At 41.8% G+C, this 17728-nt stretch overlaps 1 protein-coding gene across 1 annotated transcript in view; it reads right to left on the bottom strand.

Annotated features, from left to right (window-relative positions):
- Nucleotides 1-17728, bottom strand: part of LAMA1 (laminin subunit alpha 1) — a 132193-nt gene that overhangs the window by 24664 nt on the left and 89801 nt on the right. Inside the window, exons 42-55 of the mRNA XM_060118355.1 lie at nt 16556-16691; nt 15959-16052; nt 13813-13929; nt 11907-12089; nt 11443-11597; nt 9956-10099; nt 8890-9023; nt 7676-7826; nt 6791-6915; nt 5367-5517; nt 4575-4719; nt 3945-4086; nt 1467-1581; nt 1101-1271 (exon numbers count right to left, since the gene is read on the bottom strand). Coding sequence (XP_059974338.1) covers nt 1101-1271; nt 1467-1581; nt 3945-4086; nt 4575-4719; nt 5367-5517; nt 6791-6915; nt 7676-7826; nt 8890-9023; nt 9956-10099; nt 11443-11597; nt 11907-12089; nt 13813-13929; nt 15959-16052; nt 16556-16691 — 1963 coding nt within the window. The remainder of the gene's footprint in view (nt 1-1100; nt 1272-1466; nt 1582-3944; nt 4087-4574; nt 4720-5366; nt 5518-6790; nt 6916-7675; nt 7827-8889; nt 9024-9955; nt 10100-11442; nt 11598-11906; nt 12090-13812; nt 13930-15958; nt 16053-16555; nt 16692-17728) is intronic.

Genomic DNA, 17728 nt, shown 5'->3' with positions numbered 1-17728 from the left:
ATGCAGATGTTCATAGCAGCATTATTCACAATAGTCAAAAGGTAGAAACAACCCCAAACGTCCATCAATGAACTAATAAATTATGCTATGTATACAGTGGGATAATATTCAGCCATGAAAAAGAAGGACGTGCTGATACATGCTACAATGTGGATGGACCTCGAAAGCATGCTAAGTGAAAGACAAAATACCACTCATATGAGTCCACTTATATGAAATATACAGAACAGGTAAATTCATTCATAGATGCAGAAAGAAGATTGGTGGTTGCCAGGGTTGGGGGAGGGGGGGAATGGGGAGTGACTGCTTAACAGGCATAGGCTTCTCTTTTGGGTGATGAAGATGTTTTGGAACTAGATAGAGAAAGTGGCCTCACAACAGTATGAAAGCACTAAGTGCCACTGACTGTTTCACCTAAAAATGGTTACTTTTATTTTATGTAAATTTCATCTCAACTTAAAAAAAGGAGAAAAGATTGGTGGAGCCCATAAACCAATCTGTCCCTGTCAGACCTTCGCTCAGTATCTTGTGAGGGATCTGGGGTCTACAGACTGGTGTTCCAGGTCAGGCTCTGAAATAACGGCTGTGTGATCTTGTGCAGGTTAGCCAGGCTCTCTGAATCCATTTCTCCCTCAGCAAAATATAGGAAGCAGCATTCACCCTGAAGTGTGGCTGTAATAATTATACAACAATGTCTTTCAAATACCTTGCACAGTAGACAACAGTACTCTAAATTGTAGCTGCATGGCTTCTACTTCATTAATACAATACATTAGCATTCTGTGAATCTCTTCAAATTACATAATATATAAAGTTTGAGCAGGGGAAAGGTAAATATCACGAATCCTAGGTAGACAGCAAGGATCTTTCTTCTCAACGGCTAGACGAGGAAGATGGATTATGCAACACAAAGAGACCACTGATTCGTAAGGGAAAGACATTCAGCAATAATCACGTTTACTTATTAAAAACGCACACCCATTAACAACCAGGTGCACATGTTGTAGAATACATGTTATGACTAAGTCATCTTCCATCCAGTGCTTCCTGAAGTCATTTCCTTCCTGAGCTTCTGGCTTGAGAGCCTTTGAGCCACTCACCCTGTGGGCCTGCCGGTGACCTTGCTTCTCCCCATGCTGGCCCAGGGCAGCCAGGATGATGCCGCTGCTGTTCCTGGTGGCAAATGTTGCCAACAATCCCGAATCTGGTGACAAGGACTTGGGTGGCAATTCAACGTAGCCGCCTCTCAAGAAGCTAACGCTTCGGACAGGCTGGTCACAAAGGAGAGGAGAAAGCACCGTGAGGCCCGCCCGCATGCTGAACCTCCCACCCTGGAGGCTGCTGCCGTTTTCCCCACCACGTCTTTTCTGTTCACACCCCTGGTTTAGATCCTGTTGCCTTATTATGTTAGTAAATCAGTGGGCATTTATAGAAACTCATCCCAATATTAATAAAACGCTTCCCACCTCCAGTATACAGCCTTTTGTCACTCCGTAGGAATTTCTGAGTAAATCAAAGGTCGATCTAGATATTTCCAGGTTTTTGATACAGCCCACGTAGCTTTTGCTGGTGACACCTTTCCTGTAGGGAAGGGCAAGAGAACAACAGCAACAAAATTGGATTCTATAACTCCAGTTCTGAAAGAAGAAATAAAAATGGACCTACAAATAAGAAAGATCTCTTTCCATGTGTCATTCTCATAAATGTCTAGGTCTCCCTCTAACAAGACTATCGATGGTGAGAATTCAGGTCAAACATGTACTCTCCTGAGGACTAAAGAAAGGGATTGAATTTAGTGAGGCTGATTACCTAGATGGCTACCTAGATAAAAGCATGCTTAATATTTTAAGGGAAACTATTATAGTCATTACCATTTAGATGTACTCACTAAAACAGAGGGTAATTATAAGAGAGACAGTGCACTGCCATAAGGAAATTACAGCACTTAGATTTCAATCCAGTCTCCGTGCAGAGCAAACACCCACCTCCCACGGGGGCCAGTGTGGGCAATGTGATTTCCCAGAATCTCTTGGTTAGAGATAGCATTGGCTCTTGCCCATACCACATATTCACGAACTTCCTCCTGGAGGAAATAACTCCATTTGGTGAAGTCTGGGATTATCCAAAACCCTTATTTCTTTGATACTAAGCCAATTCCATATTTTTATTAACAGAAATTGCCACTCTGCTGGGTGGGGTGAGCCTTAATGTACTCAGGCTAACATTTCCAAATGGTGGAGACTACTGAACATCTCCCAGTTACACCCTGAAGCATCAGCTAGTGACAGGAGAACTGTGCAGGGACATGGCTTCTTGCTACGTGTCATATCTCACTTTTTCTCTGTGCTGTGCAATGAGCTGTCGGCCATTAAGAAACCACATGATTTAGGGCAAATTTCAACCTTTCCGAATCTCAGTTTCTTCCACTGTAAATGAGGAGACTGGCCCCGATGATACCCAAGACCCTTCTATCATGAAAGTCTGTGATTTGAGATGTCTTCCTAGAAGAGGGACTCTGTCCTTTTCTCCAGGGTCTACGCTGTGTACCATTTAGGTAAAGAACAAATGAATTACAACACAGCTTGTAACCTCAGAAACATCCCCAATGCCACTATGTTAGGAATGACATCTGTAATCAGGGATTAGGGGAGAGGCTTCCTGTCCTGGCTCTGCCTTGGCAGAGGGGTAAGACCTGGGACAAGCAACCAACTCCCCTGAAGTTTAGGGACATTTATTTCCAAGACCCTGAAGGCGGGTGACTGTGGCTGTAAACTATGTTCCTTGGAACTTTCACACATTTCTGGCAGAGAAGGGGGTGCGTCAGGAAGTGGATTCTGGGCTGCTCAACCCATAGCGACTGGAGTGGCTGCACTTCTGTATAAGAACCCGGCTTCAAGATGAGGTACTGCTACGAATATACATCTGAAAACCACTGGGCTGAGTGACTCGGTTTGGACATTTGGTGATTCCACTCCCTGGAAGCTAGGCTGCCTTGGTTGCTGGCCGTATATGCCTTTTTTTATAATGGGGTGAAAGAAACTTAGAGCTTACTTTGTCCCCAGTCCAAAATTACAAAGTTGAGGACAGTGAACTACAGAAAGTTTATGAAATTATTAAAGTCACAAAGCTAAACAAGAACAAAAATCAGTGCATCTCTCCTCTGCTATCTTTAATCCAACTTGCTGATGCTGGTCTTTCACATACATTATTCATTCTAATCACCAAAAGGGGAATCCAGATAAGTCTGCAGAAATCATGATTCTTTTTTTTTTTGTCACCAAAAAGATTCTACCATTCTAGAATGTCTGGACAGGAGAGTGACGCGTGATGGTAAGTGGGTCTCCAAATATTGCACAGTGACAATTTTTATATGTTTTATAGGCACTAAATAGAAAATCATAAATTCTATTGCAGAAGGCTTTCTTTACTTCCCAATTATATGGCATACTAATCAAAACAGAACATTATCGGTTAAATTGTGTTTCCTCACCCCGACCAAAAGATTTTGAAATCCTAACCCCCAGTACCTGTGAATGTGACCTTATTTGAAAATAGGGTCTTTACAGTTGTAATCAAGTTAAGGTGAGGTCAGTAGGGTAGGTCCTAATCCAGTATGACTGGTATCTTTATAAAAAGGGGAAATTTGGACGCTGAGAGACACACACAGAGGGAAGACAGCATGTCCACACAGATAAAGAATGCCACCTACAAGCTGAGCAATGCCTGAAGCTACCAGAAGCTCAGAGAGAAGCATGGAACAGATTCTTTCTCACAGTCCTCAGAAGGAAGCAGCCCTGCTGACACCTGATTTTGGAACTGTAGCCTCCAGAACTGTGAGAGAACACATTTCTGTTGTTTAAGCTGCCCAGTCTGTGGAACTTTGTTACGGAAACTAAGGCAGTTGGTAATTAGGGACTTGAAAATTCTGCAATGTGGTATCATACCTTACAACTCTTGACCTAGGTAATCCACCCACATAAATTGGATCCTTATCTAGACGATTGAGGTCAGAAGATGCTCCTGGAGCTTCCCCTTGCTTGGTTTCTTTGTAGCTGGTGTTATATGCATCAATAACTGCTAGGAGTCCTAGAGAAGATCAAGAGGAATAGACAAGAAAATGAGTCATTTTCTACAATGAAGTAAACACAGACATCTAACAAAGTTCATTTACAAAGACACCTTCTTTTACATTCTGCAAATTTGACCAGAGGATGTTCTTGACTGTGAAAAGACAAATGAAAACCCTCTTTACAAAAGTCAATAAATCCAGAATATACATGCTAAATGGTAGCAGTATGTGTGTCAAAGAAAATAGAATCAATTTGATCCTTGATTCCAATTCAGCATTTAACGTTAAATAATGCATTTGGAAACCACAGACAAAGAGAATTAGAATATTCCTCCAGCAAAGTGTGAATCCTGGTGCTTAGTATTCCAAAGAAAACAATGGCTTTTGATTAGAATATCATTTAAGAATACCTAGAAAGCTAAAGTAAAAAAAGACTGCTGACTTTGGAAAGATTTCTATTCCTATGAGGGCGACCGACATTCCGTCCGTCTACCTGTGCATTTACCTTGCTTTCTGTTTCGCTGGAAGGCAATTTTGTACCAGGTTCCATTATTATAGCGTCTGTCGGTAATAAGTGCAAGAGGCCCAGAACCCAGGTCCACTGTAACTCTAACTCTGCCGTCGACCAGGTCGATGGATAAAAAGTCTTTCTGTAAAAAAGAGAAGAGTTACACAAGGCTACATCATTATCACAAGATTTCCTTCCTCTCCAAGTCAGGGATGGCGGAAACCTCCTACAGTCAAACTAAGAAAACAGGATCTGGCCCAACAGTCCAAAATTAAAAGTGTCCACAAAGGCTTTCTAGAATAATATACAGACATATGTCAGATAAACTCATGGTCATCAAAATCTACAATGCAGGAAGAGAAGTGGAATCTCTGTTTTTTTCATTTAGATTGACAACTGGGCCAATCCTAAAAATAAAACTAGAAGATTGAGAAAAGTCAGCAGCACATAAGATAAAAATAAGAACATGAACTTCCTGCGATGGAATTCAAATAAGGTGGTCAGAGTGAGTAAAACAAGACGTCTTATTCAAGCTCAAAATTTAATAATAAATGTTTAACTGATATTTATAATGATAGGAAGCTATTTCTACTTGATATGCTTCTATATTTTGCAAACATTCTTCAATGATTTTGTACTGATAAATCATTTAAAATGGGGGACTAGTATGGCATACATACATACATATTATACCAGCATGTGCTCATAAAGCAATCATTAAACATAAATATCCTCGTAGCAATCCAACTGTATATACACAGTAGGGTGCAGGGCCCCACAGACTCTTACGGTGCCATTTGAAGCCAGGTAGAGAAGCAGCCCGTTAGGTGAAAAGGTACTAAAAAGCATAATTATCTGCGTTACAGTAGTCCGGAGCATCTTCTCCACGACAGAATACCCACTCCCATCAAAATGGAAGGAAGCATCTTCATTTTGGGGGCTGCAAGGAGAGAAGGTGAAATACAATCTATTCTTAGGAAGGTAGTTAAAGAGAACACATGATACTTTTACTGAGTTCTTCCTCACAAAAGTTGTGATAGAGCATTTATTTCCATAATTTGATAACAAGTGTAAGTCATAATATCTTAAAATATGCTCCCCATGAGATTATGCGAGACAAGCACCCAGTTGCCTTGTAAGGGAACGAAAGTTAACGTGGGCAGTGTTCACTGTAGTAAAAAGAAATTCCCTCAAAGGATGGATTACTGCTATAAATAGTTCCTGGAAGAATGACTAGACTGCTCTGATCCAAGTTGTCACCCAGGAGATGGGGACCCGTCAGACTCCGTGCAGCTGTCCCGTGACTGAGGAGGCATCACTTGGGCCCCACGCCCAGGATGCTCTACCTACCATCGCCCCCACAGCGCGGAGCTCTTTTATATGTTACCACAAAAAAGTATTTTAGGTAATTTTCCGTAGACTGTGAGACATTGGAGGAGATAAGCTTGGGTGACTGATGTTGCCATCACCAGTACCGAGCGGAGGGCCCGGAAACAGATGACTGTCTGGTCAAGGTCAACCGTGCAGCCAATGCTCTATTGCAACAGTCTCTCAAAACTAACACAAGAATAAAGGCCTGTTGACTAAGTGAAAGTTTTTTCCCATATTTAGATGTGAACTGTTAGAATCAATGGTTTATTTTATACTATCCTTGAAGGATCTGAGAGATTGTTCATAATTATAAACATATGCTGACACCATGTTAGAGAAGTGTAAGTATATTCAAAGAGGAATAAAAAAAAATCAGCTTACTTGGTAATATAAATCAAAGTTAAAGGTAAATGATTATATTAAGAAAAACGTTTTTAAATCTAAAGGACGTCAATGGACCGTGCTAATGATTTAATAATGAAAAATTACACACAAAGGTAAAAAGCGCAATGAATTCTAATTACTGGCCCGCTCAGATGGATTCCGTTGCTAGAAGTAGTTTATTAACTCACTGAGCTAAAGTTTTTGGCTAGTAGGTAGGGGCACTTATCTAAAACGAAGACAATTTAATCCATTTACAAATGTAGACATAAAGCACGTGTTTGTGTCTACTTCAGCACTTGCAAAGTATGTTCTATGGAACATAAGCAGCTCTGGAATGCTCCTTTTTAAAAAGAGTTCAGGGTCAAATGAGTTTGGGAAATGCTGCAACTCTAACCTTCTCCCGGGCCAGTGTTACCGTGCACATTAGCATCTTATGTGTCACCCATGGGGCACGTTACCTTCCAAAGCAGCCACGGCACTTCCCCTCCCTTTCAATATAGTTCCATAGGCCAAGCGACTGTCCATTCAAGAAGGCCTCTCCCATGCAGCCTTTAAAATGAGTAACCTTCACAGCAGGAGACTTCTAATGTAAACAAACAAAAACAAACATAATCCAAGTATATTTGGTGAAAAGAAATACATTCTCTAAGTGCACAAAACTCCCCCTTGGGAGCTCAGATCTGACAGATCCACATTTTGAGAAAACAACACCCAGGAAAGCGACCAGTTTGTAATCACTGAGCTTCCTTCCAATTATGAATTGGAATCCTAGAATGAATGACAGCGGGACAAGATCTCAAAGGTCATGTCAGTTACTAGGGTCACTGGAGAGAAGGCCCTTTAACTAAAGAGGAAAGAGACCCAGAGGATGTGGTCAGTGGTGAGGGCCTGCTGGGAACTGGGACGCTTACTGTCATTTCAGAGCACTGAACCAAGCCCAGGTGACTGAACTTCATTGGGTGAGAGGGTAACTGATGTAATAAAATATACGATGGGCTCTTTTGCTAACTGCTAATTAGTATGAGTCTACCACTAGAGTCAGAATAGAGATAAAGGGAGTTTACAGAAATTCATGTGGAATATTTGAGTTTCCTCTTCTATTATTGGGGGGAAAATCCAAATAATAAAATGAACCATTGGCTTCTTTTCCATGATGCTATCTATTAAGCATGATGCTTTACAAAACCAACCCAACTCTGCAGCTGAACTGTCCTTAAACAAAATAATAGAAGCAGGAAAAGCTTCATCTGCCTAGAATATTTTCAAAACTTTAAACATATTCATTTTATACATTGGTAAAATCAGCCCATCAGCACTGTTCAGGTGAACGTTCAGAAGATTACCTTGATCTGTCCTCCAAGCCCTCCAACAAACATTAGTGTTGAATTGTTTACATCCAGAACATTAGCTCTTCCAGGGGATTTACTTGTTTTTGGTGGTGGCTTTTGAGATGCGCTCATTTCCTTTACACTCAACGAACCAATGTTTCCAAACCTAAGGGTCACAGAGTTGCAAAAAGAGCACCTACAGAATTGCAAGTTGGTCCACATACACACACGTCTGTTTCACACACAGCCTCCATCTGCTTCTGCCCACGTCTCCAACTGGTCTCCCTGCTTCCAGTCTTGCCCATCCCGCCCCTGGTTTGCACTCCAAAATCTTGTGGAGTATTTCTTCTTAAAACATAAATTCCATCACGTTACCTCCTTGCTTAAAATAGTTTCAGATAATGAACTAAATATATTTGGAGCGGTCTACTGCCTTTATTATTACCCCATTTTTTCAAATAACAAAGTAAAAATCAAAAATTTCCAATAACACACCATCACCAACCAACTGTGATATTACAGAAAAGTGAAAAGAAAGCTATACCTATAGCCGCTTAACAGCAGTTGCTTCTGGGGAGGGGCTTTAAAAGGAAGAATTTTGCTTCGTGCCTGAATTTTGAGAAAACACATCCTCCAATTATAACCTCATCTTCTGTCCTACTTGTACCACTGCCAGCCACGTGGCATCTCCACCACGCTGCACTTTACTCCCCTCTGCTGGGATGTAAACATTTTACTGGGTTGGCTGCCTCAGACTTGGACCTAACATTCTAAAGGCAACATAAACTTTTAACTTTTTTCTTCTTTTGATTGTTGGTTTTGCTAACAAACTTTATTTCTTCTGTAATAATGAAAAAAAATTATTTCTATAGTTAATCTAAACCAAGTATTTTTTTTTTCTTGCGGTATGCAGGCCTCTCGCTGTTGTGGCCTCTCCTGTTGCGGAGCACAGGCTCCGGACGCGCAGGCTCAGCGGCCATGGCTCACGGGCCCAGCCGCTCCGCGGCATGTGGGATCTTCCCAGACTGGGGCACGAACCCGTGTCCCCTGCATCCGCAGGCGGACTCTCAACCACTGCGCCACCAGGGAAGCCCTAAACCAAGTATTCTTTCACTATAATCTGACTTCCCAGAAATTTCGAAGACTGTTATATGATGTTACAAACGTGTAATTACTTATAAGATGCAGTTAAAAAAAGCGAGATGCTCAGAGAGAACTTTCTCTGCTACCTGGTTACATAGATACTGTGCCATTTGCTGTCATCAATCGGGAAGTCTGGAAATTCCAAACGTGTGGACCCGGAGCCCAAATCCCAGAGGAAGGCCACTTTCCCTCGCCGCATCTCCACTGCCAGGAAATCAGCCTGGGGTGCAGGGCATGAGTTGGGATGAGTTCACATGCCAGACTGTGTGCATGACCACCAAAACACTTTAAAAGATGGGTTCTTACAGCATTTTCTCTATTTAAAAAAAATAGCTGAGCTGGAGCATGACCTGGAGTATTGGTACTGGAGATGGTGGCCACCGTTGGCCATCAGTGCCCACCACCCTTGCCCAGTGTAGCCCTCCATGAAGCCTCCCATGAAGTTCTCCAAGAAAACTTGCTGGGGGTTACCAGCCTCTATCGGGGTCATGAGGGGAGGCATTGCACTTGTTTGTTTGCCCAGCCTGAGAAGGCAATGCATGAATGTGAGATGTACAGCGAGACAAGAGCCATGAAATCATACATCACGGACTGACCTGTGCTTTGAACCTTGTACCTTAAGAAGACATTTCAGATGGCATTTGTGCCTGCTAATATTTTCTGCCCTAACATACCCAAGGGCTCTGACCTGTTCCCAATGACACAGTCAAATGAATCAATAGTCTTCCCTAGGGGACGTGCCCTCTGGGAACCCTGGGAATCTCGCTGGGTGGAAGAGCCTGGGGGGAAGCTTGACGATTCTGATATGCCCCTTGTGGTGCACGCCTCCACTCCTGGTAACGGCCGCCAAGGTCGACAGACCCAAAGCACATCCTGGCTTCGGAGGTCACAGGAGACATTAAGAAAAGCTCTGTCCCACAGCTCACAGTTACGATGGCAGAGGGAGGTACTTTTCATAAATGCCACTCTTCTCCTCACGGGCATTCAGTTCTGTAGTTTGATTATTTTTAATCTAATGTTACCAGTTTAGCAAAAGATTAGTTCTCGTAGAAGAATTAGTGATTTCACAAAGGCCCTATTTTTTTTTAACCGATTCAGAAAATATACTCTGTCCCTAAGAGACTCAGCGTTGCTTTTGCGGGTCATACTCACACTGGTGCTGCTCCCCAGGTAGAAGAGAAGGTTGTCAGGTTCGCTTGTCTTCACATTTAATGTTAAGCTGTTATAGTTGGTAGAAGAAATCTGAGGCTGGTAGGCCCGGATACAGTCTCTGTCTGCAGACACAGCAACTTTGATCTGTAGAAGGAAAAGGGAAGTGTGCCTAAGTGCCTAAAAATCATTTAGGGCCACACAGTGGCAGCACGCCTGGAGCTGAACAGTGCTATTCTGTTCCAGATCGTCACTGCTAGTGGGTTTCCTCTCTGGATAATGCACAATGTTTCGTGTCTCATAAGGTGAAAGTCAGATGATGCTGAAACTTATTTTATTTGGTAAAATATTTTAATATGGAAAAGTCAGTCAGGTTTTAAAAGGGAATTTTATGTTGGGAACTCTATCATGTGAGACTTAATTCCTTAAAGACAAGGAGCTTATCCAAATCACCTTGGAATCTTATCCCTGACACAGGACATTTGATGATCATTTATGGAATAAATGGAGGGTTGATCTACTTCTTCAGCAAATATTTATAGAGCAATTATTTCACTTACATATTTCTCTGATAAGTATTACTTGCATATAATCCTTATATTAGCCTTCAAGATTATAAGTTTATATTAACCAGAGCACTTGGAACCATCCATCGGGTTTACATTTATTTGGTGACTGGAACTAAACCAGATGGAAACCAGAACTCTTGTAAACCTACAGCCCTTTTCCCAAAGTGAAGTCACTCAGGCATCAAAGAATCCAGAGCTCCTTTTTCTTGGCTAGAAACTTCAGGAAGATACTCTTTAGACCAGAGGTCACATCTATCGTCTATAGGTTCCCAGGAGCAAGACAAATGATATTCTCTCACGTCTTATTTCCCTGAAATGCCTCTCCTTTGGCGCAGGGCCAATGCCATGTGCCGAGGACGGCCAGGAAGCAGTCTCTCAAATTGTGTGTTTTATGCAGTTAGTGACCTGGATTTGTGCAGCATTCATGCAATTCAAGCTGTTTTGTCAGAATCATAGAGATGAGGCCCACACTGTATGAACATTCTGAAGAGTACTTGGATTATGAACACAAAGTTGGTAAAATGATGGAAATAGGACCATATGCAACCAATGAGACTTACAGGGATGCTGACACTCAGACCTAATGTGTTCTGTGCCATCTAGCTAATTGGTGCAGATCTACAAATCTAGGCCATGATGATAAATGTCCATAAGGGCACAGAGATCTCTTTGCTAACAACATCCTGAAACACACCAAAAGAAGCAGGACTCAAAGAAAATGAGACTAATTAAATGGACTTAAATATACTTAGGTAAATATATATAAGACAAGGCTTTAAATATACTTGGAGACAAGGCTGTGAGGAATCTGGGGTTACTAAGAGCTGGTTAGTAGAAAGTGTGACTGAAGGCCCTTTGCACAGGAGGCCTCTGGGACTTGCAGTTCCAGGAGCCTCAGCTGCAGGGGTGCTGGGCACTCACAGACGCTGCTTGCTTCCGGGCCTGGCTGATCAGCAGTTTGATTTCTGATAGGTTTCTGCTCAGGTTCTCTTCTAACATCTTCAAAGGCTTCAGCCGATCGAATAAAAGGTTCGCTTGTGTTTCCACATCTTTGACTTTTCTTCCAGCTAACAAAGCTAAAATATGAGGTGGCGAGAAAGTTGGCAGGAGGGAGGAAACAAGAGAAATGAATTGGTCATTACTAATGCACTGGATAAACTAGAATATCCTAATAATCAAATCCTTGGCATTTTGGTAAATATATGAAAAATGCACCAGCACAAGGCATCACCCAAGGCCCTTCTCTTCTTATAAGTGCAAATCCAGATGTTGGTGCATTTTTATTTTTTAGGACTGCTGTTTGTGAACAAGGCACCACTGTGCCCTTGGCAAACTCAAACGGCTCGTCGCAGACTTTCCTAATGGGAGGGGAGATCACGACCTACTGGTCACTGAGGAGTCACGGAGGAGTTGGTCTGTTTCTTGTAACGTGGCATTAACCCTGGACAGGTCAGTGGATGTATTCAACAGCTTCTGGCCCAATCCCATGACATTCTTTAGAGTGCTCATAGCGCTCTGATTTGCAGATGTGGCCAGCTCTTTGATTTTGGCGCCTTTGTCTCTGACACCTGAAATAAATTTATACGCAAGCATGCACTCTGGTGGTTATACACAGAGAAAACCAAAAAACCACAACAAATGTAATTTTACACAGACACGTTACAGAATTTTTTGCTGGTTGTTGAACACAAAAGGGGGCTTCTGTTTTTTTTTTTTTTTTTTTTTTTTTCTTTTTGCAGTATGTGGGCCTCTCACTGTTGTGGCCTCTCCCGCTGCGGAGCACAGGCTCCGGACGCGCACGCCCAGCGGCCATGGCTCACGGGCCCAGCCGCTCCGCGGCATATGGGATCCTCCCAGACCGGGGCACGAACCCATATCCCCTGCATCGGCAGGCGGACTCCCAACCACTGCGCCACCAGGGAGGCCCGGGGCTTCTGTTTTTAATGGCAATATTAAGGCTGCATATCATACGCTCTACTGCTTCCTTTTATGGATGAATGAAATATTTTTGATGACAACCCTCTGTATTGAAATATGATTTCAATACACAACGAGATGCCATGTGCTCAGCGTCTTACATGTTAATAATCTAAACTTCTTTCTTTGGTCCCTTTCCTATCACTGCCTTCTCATGGTCATTAACGCTGTCTCCAAATCATTCTGTGTCTAGATAAGAAGGTTTGGGAATTTAAATCTGTAGGTGACATGGAAGTATCCTAGGCTAGAGGAAGTGTACCTGCCCACAACATCAACTGGCTGCTGGAAATAACAGTGCAGTAAAAACTCAACAGTCACTAAAGATAAAGTGGAATTCAGTTATTCTAGAAAATCTGGTTGATGGGTTTTTTTTTAAAGGCACTCGTATTCATTTTTAAAGTGTTTAATCACAAACGGAGCAAAGATTAACACTAGAAGAAGCTGGATGAAGGGTATGCAGGTGTTCTTTTTACTCTTCTTGCAACTCTTTGGCAAGTTGGAAATTGCTTCCAAATAAAAAGTTATTTTTGAGTGCTTGATCAACAAACACCATGCATCCTTAAAAACAGATAAACAAGAGAAAAAGAAATTTCCATATCAGAAAATGTTCCATTGATTTAAGTCAGTCCAAAGCGCTGCAAGTCCAGCTCCCCACGGTAACTTTCATGCTTATAAGATGAACCAGCAGACAGAAGAACTTTGGAGATGTTTGGCTATCTTATAAGGCTTTTAAAATAATCTTATAAAGAAAAAAGAAAAGGTTGAAGAAGTGTAAAATAAATCACCTTAGCACAACTCAACTGTTATACTTTTTAAAAGTTACCCTATTAAAAATTTTAATGAACACTGCATTTCCAAACCATCAATATTAAAGTGATCTATTTTAGAATGCTTATCACCTCACAAAGGAAGATTTATTTAATTTCCAAGCAAGAATTCCCTAATTTCCCACATTTGTAATGAATCTAGCATTTCCCCCTAAAGCAGGAATGTTCCAGCTTCTTTACTTCCTGGCTTCTTTGAATGGCCCTTCTTTCATCTCAGGCCCATTTTAAAAGTAAGCAATTAATAGGGTAGCATAAAGAATCTAAGGCTTTTGTTTTTCAGGTATAATTCTACTACTTCAATGCAGGTGTTCTGATGTTATAGAAAACATAATGATCTTCACTTCCAAACCATATTCCTCTACCAATCTTGGCCTCATTTCGGGTGAGGGGTCTCCATCAGACTTGAGGCAGGTCTTCCTCATGCTCATGTGTAAGGGTTTTGCAACAAGAAGATATTAATTAAATCAAGAACTCCCTTTCCACTTACCTTCAGGAATTGCTCTAAGTATCAAGAGTGATTCATTGGTCTGCTTAGTAATTTTGTCAGCATTCTCTTGAAATCTCTTTGCAGTATTTTTCAATTCACTGAGTTCCAATGCGATACCTATTCAAAGGGGAAAAAAGTGTTCCCTTTTAGGCTAGTCCTAAAAAGTTGCCTAGATGAGAGCTTTATCATTCCTGACCCTTCTATAAAATCAGCAGCTTTCTAAAGAGACCCCAAATATTGAAAGTTTTTCCGGCAAGACTTAGCACCACTCATTATAAAAATTGTGTGTTTTGGGGCTTACTTGATCATTTTTTCTACTTTGTTTCCCTTCTCACTAATATTTCTTCCTAAATTCATGTCCAATTTAATTAGAGCTCTAGGGTGAAAAAACGCTTAAGTCACTCAGTCTTTTTTTTTTTTTTTTTTTTTTTTTGCGGTACGAGGGCCTCTCACTGTTGTGGCCTCTCCCGTTGCGGAGCACAGGCTCTGGACGTGCAGGTTCAGCGGCCATGGCTCACGGGCCCAGCCGCTCCGCGGCATGTGGGATCCTCCTGGACAGGGGCACGAACCCGTGTCCCCTGCATCGTCAGGCGGACTCTCAACCACTGCGCCACCAGGGAAGCCCTAAGTCACTCACTCTTAATCAGACTTACTAACTTCCTATCCACACCCAAATCTTGGCCACCTTTGTCCCCTAGGTTGTAAGACCCCAAACATGGGCTCCTGCTCTGGAATCTTCTTCTCAGTCCCCCACCTGCTTCTCAGCCAGGGTCCCTCCCCTACTTTCCTGCTCCCTTCTGACCACCCAATAGGCACTCAACTCGGCCTCCTTCACGTTTGATCAAAGCTGTTGGATCAAAGCTTTTACTTTTAAAATTGCTGTTCATAATACACAATCACATTTGGATTCTGAACACCTGGTTAAAAAATAAATTATTGATAAGATCCATGATGAGCATGATGGTTCTGCATAAAATTTTAATTGCCAGAAAGTTCACTATTTTGTGGCCTACAAAATACCTTTAGTTATGTAAACTAAAGCTACCGCCCATCAACAGTGATGCTAGAGTTTGTGTTTAAAGCTTTATGATCGAGAATCAGGGACTTTTTATATTGTGAGATGAATATAAATTCTAAACTGTGCCACTCACAGAGAAACAAAAAATATGCACCTATCCAAGCCCTTGGCTCAGACAGCTGTGGAAGGGTCCAGGACTGGACATGGAAGTAGTCTAAGGGGTATGAGCCTTGTTTATGGCCCACTATTTACTCCCATAGGAAAAGACAATATTTTTGTTGTATTAGAGTATATTAAGGTGATAGGTACACTATACGTTATAAAACTTGTATGTTTCTCTTACACAACAGATTCCTCTGCCATTTTGTGTTATGCTTATTGGATAACTCTTACATATGCCAAAACCGCTTACTGAAACTCTTGGGAAAAATGAAACCGCATAGGTTTTTTTTTTTTTTTTGGCAGTACGCGGGCCTCTCACTGCTGTGGCCTCTCCCGTTGCGGAGCGCAGGCTCAGCAGCCATGGCTCACGGGCCCAGCCGCCCCGCGGCATGTGGGATCCTCCCGGACCGGGGCACGAACCCGTGTCCCCTGCATCGGCAGGCGGACTCTCAACCACTGCGCCACCAGGGAAGCCCCTGCATAGGTATTTTTTTAAATAGATAAATCAATAATGATTTAATTCAGTAATTATTTAATAAGAACCTACCACCAGTCTAACATTACGTTAGCCCTATGAAGAAGACACAAGAGGAATCAAACATAATACATCTCTTCAAGAAACTGTGAAACCCTGAGAGATGAAGAGAGAAGCACATGAAACCACAGAGAACCTGACAAACGCTATGAAGAACAGCCAGGGCTCCGGCACTGAAGCAGCGAGTAGAGGCTCTGGTTCTCCCGGAAGGCTTATCGAGTCTACGGAAGATTGGAGGGGGCTGCACATTAAATGAGATGTCACTAAAATAAAAATTATATGATGTGTCTGTGATAGGAAACTGGAATATTATTGTGACAAAGAAATGTTAAGCTTCAAATTGCTCCAGGAAAGACGAATGTTTTGGAAGTATGTTCAGAGATGTGTCCACAATCACTCCGATATCAACACAGTCCAAGCTGGAAACTGACCTCCATGCTTTCTGCTCAGGCTATTGCCTTCTTTTAGAAATTCAGCACTGCGCTGGAGAGCCGCTTTCCCATTAGAAACAAGAGATTCTGAGGCCTGTAAAACAGAACAATTTAAACATAGCAACTGGAGGGCAGGGCGGAGGTGGGGAAAGCAACTCCATTCTATCAGAATAGCCTCCAGTGTAGCTCCAAACAAGGAAGTCGGCCAGATAACAGGCAGGGACAATTTAAACGGTCCTATCTTATGTTTAATATATGTTCTAGTTTGTGGCTGAAGAGAAAGAACACAGCCATTTTTAAATCTATAAACACAAAAACCAGCCGTTAAATGAAGATCTTCACCACGGGTAAGAAAAGCTGTCTCAAGTGGATATTAAGTAGCATTATCATTTTTGTTCTAAGAATTATTTATGACTTAGGAAATGAAAACTTACATCACATGATGACAGAGCCTTAAACAGATCCCACCAGAAAAGAATGCTGACAAGCATAAATTTAAGCCACTGCATCTCTGCTCAAGCACCTCATGGCAGGATCGCTGCTCCTCAGTGCCCAGAAAAGGAAGGCGCACACGGAAGCCCCCAGGGCATTTCGTACCATGCTCGCCTTGCTCTGGGTCCTGAGAGTATCTTTCACCAACTTCTCTGATTCTTCAATCAGGCTCCGGATGTTGGAATGGACATGGGTTGCACTGGTCGCATTTAGGGACACATGACTAACATTTCCAAGGCCACTGTGAAATCAACGTATTTAGAGATGTTATGATCAACTAAATTGAACTACCCCACTATTCTTCAAAGCCTTCCAGTTTCTTCCCCCTTAGAGAATTATCATCAACAAGGAAGACAGGATTTCATGTCAACATGTGGATTTCCCCTCTAACTCCAAAAGTAATCTTAAGAAGTGATAACACTAAGAACTGCTGTTTAATTAACACCCAAAGAAGAGATGACTGCTGTGTCCCATCTTTTAAACCATCCATTCTTTGATCTCTGTTCAAACCCCCTGCGTGTGTCTGGGGTGCTGCTGCATGTTTGCATTGGTTGTAATCTCTCCTCCTACGGCATGTGTTAATTAAAAAAAAAAAAAAAAAGCTTCCCTAAGCATATATGAGGATGCTGAATCTTATTCCTCAAATAGTATAGACCAACTTGAGGAAATTCACTAGGGGTTTTGGAGGAGCATCAGATAATATTTCAATCATCTGAACTTTACTCTTGTAAGTGGGCAAATCACTCAAGAAGTTGCCAGCTGGTAATGGTGCAATTTCATCCAGCTCACTCTAGCTTCAAAATGAAATCTGACAATTGACACATCTTTGCCTGCTGAGTAACCTACTTCATTTTCTTCCTGAGGTTATTGAGTTGGGTGATTCCCAAACCAGACACCAGCAGTTATTACTTGTTAGTACTTCACTGGCAAAATTCAGTGACTTATAAATAAAAGATAATAATGTTATTTAACTTTATGTATCACACCAAATTGCTTTTACTACTCATACTAAGTAATAAAGATTTTGTTGTAGCTACGCCTGTAGTCAGAACATTCTTTTCTCTTTTGGGAAACGACGAAAGATGAAGAAAGGAGAAGAACTGAGTATGTAATTCCATTTTCTGATTCCGATGGCAGACATAGGAGGTAGTGCTCAATGCAGCACATAATTTAAGTAATAGTCTATGTTATTCAATACATCGTTTTCAATTGCTTTCATTGTGTGAGCTAATCTTTTATGGCAGCATTCCTCAAACTGGAAAAATATTTTTCTCCTTC

The sequence above is a fragment of the Mesoplodon densirostris genome, chromosome 15, assembly GCF_025265405.1.
Source record: "Mesoplodon densirostris isolate mMesDen1 chromosome 15, mMesDen1 primary haplotype, whole genome shotgun sequence".
Classification (NCBI taxonomy): Eukaryota; Metazoa; Chordata; class Mammalia; order Artiodactyla; family Ziphiidae; genus Mesoplodon; species Mesoplodon densirostris.
Note: the sequence above shows the minus strand (reverse complement) of the source record. Positions and strands in the feature narration are given on the sequence as shown.